This window comes from Furipterus horrens, unplaced genomic scaffold (assembly GCF_987537825.1).
Source record: "Furipterus horrens unplaced genomic scaffold, mFurHor1.1.pri manual_scaffold_11, whole genome shotgun sequence".
Lineage (NCBI taxonomy): Eukaryota > Metazoa > Chordata > Mammalia > Chiroptera > Furipteridae > Furipterus > Furipterus horrens.
This window is the reverse complement of record NW_028327181.1, coordinates 80,454,958-80,463,208: the sequence shown is the minus strand read 5'-3', so window position 1 is coordinate 80,463,208 and position 8,251 is coordinate 80,454,958. Positions and strand designations below refer to the sequence as shown.

The 8,251-nt window shown below is 44.3% G+C and overlaps 1 protein-coding gene across 1 annotated transcript; it reads right to left on the bottom strand.

Moving 5' to 3' along the window:
- Positions 1–221: 221 nt before the first annotated feature.
- On the bottom strand, positions 222–7,785 carry G6PC1 (glucose-6-phosphatase catalytic subunit 1). Its single transcript, XM_090291575.1, has 5 exons — positions 7,458–7,785; positions 5,012–5,121; positions 3,040–3,145; positions 2,356–2,471; positions 222–1,178 (listed from the first exon to the last, which is right to left on the bottom strand). Exons 1-5 carry the CDS (start codon positions 7,685–7,687, stop codon positions 667–669), a joined length of 1,074 nt encoding a protein of 357 aa, XP_090147701.1. The 5' UTR covers positions 7,688–7,785; the 3' UTR covers positions 222–666.
- Between the last annotated feature and the right edge of the window lie 466 nt (positions 7,786–8,251).

Below are 8,251 nucleotides of genomic sequence, written 5' to 3'. Positions count from 1 at the left end.
GCAGAAGAAGCTGACTGTGCCCAAACGTTCTGCTGTAGTATACATCTGGGTCCCTGAAGCCATTCAGGAATCTTAGCAAATACAATGACCATGGATATACAATCGAAAAATATAAGACGCAGAATTATGCCACTAACCACCTATTAATTACACTTTAAGTTGGTCCTCCACTATTGAGAGTCCCTTACCTAAAGATTTAAGTACAATCAAAGCCATTTAGGTATTGTTTGACATAATTTGCATGATATTCGAGACACTAAAAAATCCTCCTTAATCCATCCTTCTCTTCCTATTAAATCCACTTCACTTTTCTCCTTTTCTGGGTAAGAATGAGCATGAGTAGAGCCTTCTTAGTTGGGATTCCCAGCCTCGGATTATGAGCTGTCCCTTCTTGAAGTCTGACTTGTGTATGTCTGACAGAAGAACAAGTAAGTCTTCAGAGAAAAATCCAGAACTATTCAACTTCTAACAGACAAGGGTATTCTCAAATACCCTTATTAGCTTTTCAAAAAACATCCCCCCTTACAATTAGGGTTGCAAAGGAGGAAGTGGGTCACCCAAGCTGATTCTGGTACTTCTGGCCTCAAAGTGGGCTGGCAGAAGATGCCAGTTGCCCTCAGTCCTTGGCACAGTCATTGACTTTAAATACTGAAGGTCCCACAGTCTTTACAAAGACTTCTTGTCTGGCTGGCCCAGGACCCGGGCAAGGCAGTAGGGGATGAGACTGACAGATGCCAGGGGCACTGCTGCACTCTTGCAGAAGGACAAGATGTAGAAGATCATCTCAATTTGGGCTGGGGGTTTCAAAGAGTCAAAGAGGTGCAGGAGGACGAGAGAGGCCACGATGCAGCTGAGGCGGAATGGGAGCCACTTGCTGAGCTTCCCCTTGCAGCTCTCCCTGTACATGCTGGAGTTGAGAGCTAGCCCCAGGCCAAAGAGTGTCCCCAGGTTCTTCAGGAGGCTGGCAAAGGGGGTGGTGTCAATGTGGACCCATTCTGGCCGCTCACACCATCTCTTGGCTTTCTCTAGAGTCCACAGGAGGTCTACACCCAGCCCCTTCAGCAGCAGGTAAAATCCAATGGCAAAACTGAACAGGAAGAAGGTAATGAGAAAGTATTTCTTGAGACTGGCATTGTAGATGCTCTGGATGTGGCGGAAAGTTTCAGCAACAGCAATGCCTGGGCAGGAGAAAGAATGATGATGAGAAATAGGAAAGACTGTGGACCTTCAACTAGAGGTGGGTTGGGAACCAGTGTGTGACATGTCAACTGTCACCCATTAAATCATAAATGCTAGAGGGTCACCTGGTTTATTCTCATATGTGACTCCAAACTCTTCTCAGCCATAGACTCTTTCAGATGGAAGAGTCACGTCACACACACCCTCCTACTGCATGTATGTTTCCTGTCAGGGGGTTCTCATGTCTCTAGTTAAACACCCTCAGGGCTGGAGAGCTCACTCCCACTTGGGCAGCCCATTTCATGTTGGAATGGATTTAATTATTAAAAAGTTCTTTCTTTTGCTGAGCTGAATGAAGTCTGTTTCCCTCTAATGTCATCTGTTGGTCTCAGTTCTTTCTGCAGAGGTTAAGTTGTAAATCTAGAGCCCCTTTAACACATTTGAAGATAGTTCTTCTCCTCTCTCACCTACACATGCTTAGGTTTTTCACGTAAGCTGGCTTCCAGGCTCCTTCTCAAACATGGAACCCAGTACTGCATGCTGTGTTACTTTTGTAGTTGCCACGGAATCATTATCTCTCTTGTTCTAAGCACTGTTTCTGCTCTTAGAGATCTCCAGGTAAAAAAAATTCACAGTTTCCTTAAAGTTTTATATTCCAATGCCTCCCACAAAGTCAAGAAATTCTTTACATTTAACCTAAATCTTTTCTGCCCCTTATCAACTTGATCTAAGAAAACACAAATATTTAAAACTCTGAACCTAAAAAGACCATCTGTGGGTTTCTTTAGGTTTGCGAATAAATTTATTTAAATAAAGAGCTTTCCTACGACACTGTGTTAATTAGTTAATTTTTCCTTAAAATTAAACTAGGAACCACTCCCAACTGAAGATCAGTAAGAAATAAAGAACGTAAAAATCTTGGAGATTTCAGGCTAATTTAATTGGACAGGTAATTTGATGTAGTGCCACTTTTCTGTAACAAACTTAATTGTGTAGGTCTGGGCACTTTTTTTAGAAATTAATCATTTCAAATTATCCACCCTTGCCTTCAACCCACTAAAATGCTAACAGCATTTATAACTACAGAACATGGCTAGAATGCGGGATTTTGTCCTGATTAGGGAGAAACTGGATAGGCGAGGAGAGAGGGAGGGAGGGAGCCAGAGCTGGTGATACCTGACAAGACTCCAGCAACAACCTGATGGGGAAAATGAGCAGCAAGGTAGATTCGTGACAGACAGACGTTCAGCTGCACGACCCAGAATCCCAACCACAAAATGACATTCAAACACCTGTAAAAGAAAGAGGCAGCCATAACAGAACCCAGATACTGTACAGATCCTTCAGCAAAGAGAACAGCTTCAGAAGGAGTGTTGAAGCCTAGCAAACTTAGATGCCATCGTGGAATGTCTGTCCTCAACTGTTCAAAGATGCCTGTGGCACGTGGTGAGCCCTTGCATGTGAGAATTTTATTTGCACAGTGGCTGCATACCCAGAATTCCCTACAGGAGAAATGTCTTACGTTTCTCTGTTTATTTTAATCTGGATGGGACAACTCTATGGTTGGCACAGAAATGGGTCTTTATTTCAATACAACCACCACCTAATCTCAAGAAGCCCCTTCACCACGTTAGGTTAGGGGCTTATCTATAAAATGAGGGTGTGCACTTGTGGGTGTCTTCAAGCCCTAACAGTCTGTGACTCTAATCTTTACCTTCAGCAGACAAGCCACAACTCTTATCAGTAGCAACCCAAAGTGTGGGGTGGGCTGGGGAGATGTGAGGAAGAGCAAGTGGTGTCAGCTACAGAGAAAGCCACCTCCTGCTCTCCACCACCCACACCCCAGGGCTGAGTTCTTACCGAAATATGTAGGTGGGCTTTTTCTTTCCCCGAAAGATAGAGAGGGTGGATGTGACCATCACATAGTATACACCCGCTGTACCCATAGCATGCCCGGAGGGACTCCCTAAAGGGCAGAAAAGAGATGAATGAACGGATTAAGGGTGAAAGTCTCCATCCAGGAGACTGCTAGGGGGTGTCATCTGTCCATCCACCATCCATCTTGACATCCATTCATTTACCCATTTAGTCGCCTATTTAACAAGTATCTGTAGGGCTCCTAGTACAAGCCCAGCACTGGGCTAGCCTCTGGGAGTACAGTGGTGAGCAAAACCAGAGAAGGCCCAATTCTTGTACTTATATACAGTCTAGAGAGCACTGAATGTATAATTACAAACTGATTTGCCCTCCATTACCTTTCTTCCACTTTTCTTGTGCCCTCTTCTCTGCTCATGTTGGCCTATTGCTTTCCATTTAAACATATTCCCACCTCAAGGTCTTGGCATTGTTAGTCTTTCTGGTCAGATAATTTTTCCTCCAGAAATGTACTGGCTAATTTCCTTGCCTCCTTCAAGTTTTTGCTTAACATCTCACTTTCTCAATGAGTCCTACGGTGACCACCCTATTTAATTCTGCAACCAGTTCCCATTCCTGATCCCTCTACCTTGAGACATACAAGGTCCTGAGATGTGCCACCTGCCACCCAGATCCCCTTCTGGACAGAAGGACTTCTTTTTCCAGCTGTTGAGAGTGTGGTCACAGATGGGCCTTAGCTCTCAGCCTCCTCTGGGCATTGCACTGGACTGAAGAGAGCCATCTTGATCAGGGCTACCCTCTCCCCAGGGGTGGCCTGCACCCAATCACTGGTCTATATTAGAGTATAAGGGCCTGCTCCTCTTGACCTAACTCAGGCAACTCTGAAGGGCCATCCCCAGTTTCAGAGCTCCCTATGGAGTTGGCTGAGGCTGAATTGCAGCTAGACTTTTGCGTGGTTGGCTTCCATGTTCCTTCCCATAAGTGTTGCTCCTGAGAGCAGCTAACCTCCTGCATGCTGATCTCCACCTGAGTCTGCTTTTCCAGGAGCCCTATAGGCAACACCTTGCCGTTTCTTCTCTCTTTCTCCCCTCCACTTCCTCCTCCTTCCTCTTCTAAATTATCATCTTCTAATATTCTATATATTTTACTTATGTTATGATTTTCTATATTGTGTGTGTGCATGACACACCATTTAAATATCAGCTCTATAAGGGCAGAGATCTTTGTTTTATTCACTAAGGTATTCCAAGTTCCTAGAACAGTGTCCGGCACAGAGTAGGTGCTCAATAAATACCTGAACGAATGAATATGGTCTGAAGTGAACAGAAGGTTTGTGAGAACAAATAACTGTGGGCCATGCCCTAATTTGGGGGTCAGGGATAGGGTCCCAGAGGAAGGGATGCCAGCACCCTTCCTAAGCGTAAATCAGACCTAAGGTGAGTGAAGGGGATGGATATTTTGATTACCTACTGAAAAACAAAAGTATGTCATTTGATTGAACAAACCAGTGTGGCTGCCACTAGCAAAATACAGGCAGTGTGTGGGTTTGGACAGTCAGCTCAGGAGGACACAGCTGCCAGGCCAGGTCAGGCCTCTGGGAAGGACAGCCAGGGCCTGAGGCCTCTAGGGCTTAACCTTTCTTGGGCAAAGGGCCACAGCACACTTATTCTCATGAGCCCTTTGCCCGTGAGGGTGCCTGCCTCTCTGGATGAGCAATTAAAGTTCTGGTAACATTAGGCAGATTTCCAAAGTAGCAGCAATATGCTATTTAGGAAGGCCTTCTTGAAGTCAGTTAAAATATGGAATTGTACCACACTGACGACGATGAGAAAAAGCTCAAAGGAATGGCTCTCCTCATGTCCCCTCAAAGACAGCTTTACCCACAACAATGTCAGTAGGTGTCCGCAGTGAGCAAGGTCCGCGTATCTTCTCTCTCAGTAGAGGGTGGGACTCTTACCTGGCCCAGTCTCACAGGTGACTGGGAACTGCTTTATGTGTGGCACGGAGGTATTGCTGTAGTAGTCAGTGTCCAGGACCCACCAGTATGGCCGCTGCCCGAAGAGAATCCTGTAGAGAAGCAGAGCAGGTGTGGGGAGTTATTGAATTCAGGAACCCTTCTGTCAGAAGCCTATCCCTTTGAGAAGAGGGAGAAGCTTGAGAAGAATATTCGTGTCAGACTAAACAGAAAACTGGGAGATTGGCCACCTCCAGGAAGGGGAACTGGGTGACTGGGAAGATGGGGGAGGAAGGCCTGTTATAGTATATCCTTTATATAACTTTTGAATGTTGAACTATTTGAATGTATTGTTTATTCAAATAAAAATAAACTACAAGAAAAATTTGTCCTGGAAGGGTGCCTATGGAACTATAGTTTGTAACTTGAACTTTCATATTCCACCAGGTCCCTCTTCTCTTTCTTCAGGCCTCAGGGATCAGAGAATGAGCCTCAGCCCCAAAGACACCACGCCTCTTCCTGGAGATGTGGCATTCTTCACCATCAGAATAACCCTCTTAAGGACATACTTAGTTTCAGGTGCTTGCTTTGTATCCTCTTTGCTTTGAAACAGACTATCTCAGACAAATCATTTCCTTTTAAAAAGGACTAGATATATTTTTCTTTAAAAAAGAGATCCTCACCCAAGGATATGTTTATTGATGAGAGAGAGAGAGAGAGAGAGAGAGAAGTGCGAGAGAAACATTAATCAGTTGCTTACCATATGCTGCAACCTAGGTATGTGCCCTGACTGGGGATTAAACCTGTCACGTTTTGGTGTATGGGACGATGCTCCAACCAACTGAGTCACTCAGTCAGGGTTGGACTAGATATATTTTTCATTGTGGAAAGAGGTGTCAGAAGTCAGCCTGCATGCCCTTTTTCTTTACTGCGGTGGTGGAATAATGATTGCTCATCAAAATGGGACAGCCACTAACTCACCTCTACCAATTCAGAGAAAATCCATTGTTTTTAATTGAGATCAGATGTTTGGAATATGCATTTATCTTTTTATTTTTGAAAACATTTTATTTCTTTATTTTTAGAGAGAGGGGAAGGGAGGGAGAAAGAGAGGGAGAGAAAGATCAATGTGTGCTTGCCTCTCGCGCACCACTAACTGGGAACCTGGCCCTCAACCCAGGCATGCGCCCTGACTGGGAATTGAACCATCGACCCTTTGGTTTGCATGCCGGCACTCAACCCACTGAGCCACACCAGTTAGGGCTATCTTTTTATTTTTTAGAGTCATGCTGTTGAATAGGGGATTTTATGGACAAAACTTAGTAGATTTTTCAACAGAAATTTCAGAATCCCATCAATATGACTTGGGCTTCTGAGCCCAATAATTTTTTTTCTATTCTAAAGGACTTTTATTGTTTATGGGGAAAGAATATTAGAGCTGGAAGAGATTTAAGAATCATCTGATAACAGTCATGGGTAGCTTTAGGGATGGTAAAGATCTTAGAGAGCAACTGGTCCAGCTCCTCATTTTCTAGATGAGGAAAGAGAGGCCAAACTAGTAGCATGCCGAGGTCAGCAGGCACTGGCTAATAATTGGAAAATATTCAGGATTTTTGCAAGTCAAACCCATCAGTAGCTTGAAAGTGGCTATAATGGGAATATATAAACAGAAATTGGCAAATGTTAAAATCAGGGTTCTCCTTCACCCCCTCCAAGAGTCAGTTTATCAGCAGTGGATATAAAATGGTTTCAAGAGATTTGCTCCTGAAGTCAGCCTGCTGGAGTCTAAATCCCGCCTCTGGAATTTACTACCCATGTTGGTCTAGGTGCAGTCTCTTTATCTATAATATAGGAACTACCTTCAGAAAAACACTTAGCACGTGACCTGGAGCATACTAAATGTTCAATAAATGTTCACTATAATAATTACTAAGGTCCCAGAGATAAACTAAGTTTACAGATTATATAAAAGAAACTCAGAGAGTTGCTAGGACTTGCCCAGGACATGCCATGGATACGTGGCTGAACAAAGCCTGGACACAGCCCAGTTCTCTGGATTCCTTCTCATTACTCACACAGCAAGTTTTTAAATTATCTATGTGTTTCCTTTTTACATACATCCTTTTTCTTCTTTCATACATCTATCTTTATGTTACCTGCTCTGCTGTGAAGTAGTAAAACTGTGGTTCTTCGCTTATAGCCTATAACTCAGACTTTTCACTAAGTCCAGCTGGCCTTCTGTCCACATGAAATAGACTTTCCTGTATCTTCAACTCACTGACAGGGTTTTCTCTGTCTTCTCTCTTTATGTAGCTGATTGAAAGTCAGGAGGTGAGTAACCTGCGGCTTTCTGATTAGCATGGAGAAGGCAATTCTGATGGGCAGACATTTCCAGAAAGCACGCCAGCCTCTTTCCTTGCTGAGCTTCTCTCTGATGGCTCTTACTCACCACTTAAAGACGAGGTTCAGCCAGTCTCCAATCACAGCGACCCAGAGGAGCTTGATGCCCACAGCTTCTCGAAGATGGAACCAGATGGGGAAGAGGACATAGAAAGCATTCCTGAGGTCTGCAATCACGGACACCAGGATGAACCAGTCCTGGGAGTCCTGGTAATTCACCTGGAGGTAGCGTGTGGACTGGATCCCAAAGTCATGGAGGACATTCATGCCTTCCTCCATTCTCACTCCCCAGTCCCTCAGGAAGCTGTCAGCTGAGCTCTTGCAGACTTGGAGGTGATAGCTCTGCTATCAGCCTGCGTCTTGCCAGTTTTATACACCCTGTAACCAGTCTGCAGGTCAACCCTGCCCTGATCTTTGGACTCAAGAACCACTTTTGTCTAAAATCTATTGATCAAAGTGCATCATCAGTAGGTTGATACAAACATGCTCAGGGTGATTTACGTAAAATAGAATAACAGGCACACAAAAACAGCCTGATCGGCCATGTACTCTGCAGAGCCAATGATTAACTTTGGCACGCTGCTTAGCAGTGCCACACTGCCCTCTTGGCTCTGAGACCCAGCCAGAGGCACAAGACAGAGCCTAAATCACACTAGTTCCTGCAAAGATGCCTAATTTCCTAAGTCTGCAACTGCACTTATGTGGGTACAAAGAAAACTCTAGTGATTCAAGTTTAATGTTATTAATTCAGAAGATAAGAAATTCGATTGTATTGGATACATTCACCTTGCTGGGTCTTTCTTAACTGCATTAGGGTCTAGGAAATACCTCTGCTTTGGGAGC

Bases quoted from the DNA above. Each gene is read 5' to 3' on its own strand.
- G6PC1 (XM_090291575.1), bottom strand. From the start codon at position 7,687: ATGGAGGAAGGCATGAATGTCCTCCATGACTTTGGGATCCAGTCCACA. The intron at 3,146-5,011 runs GTAAGAGTCCCA...TCTGCCCTTTAG, and splicing joins CACCTGTGAGACTGGGCCAG to GGAGTCCCTCCGGGCATGCT. The intron at 2,472-3,039 runs GTAAGAACTCAG...TTTCTTTTACAG, and splicing joins AAGCCCACCTACATATTTCG to GTGTTTGAATGTCATTTTGT.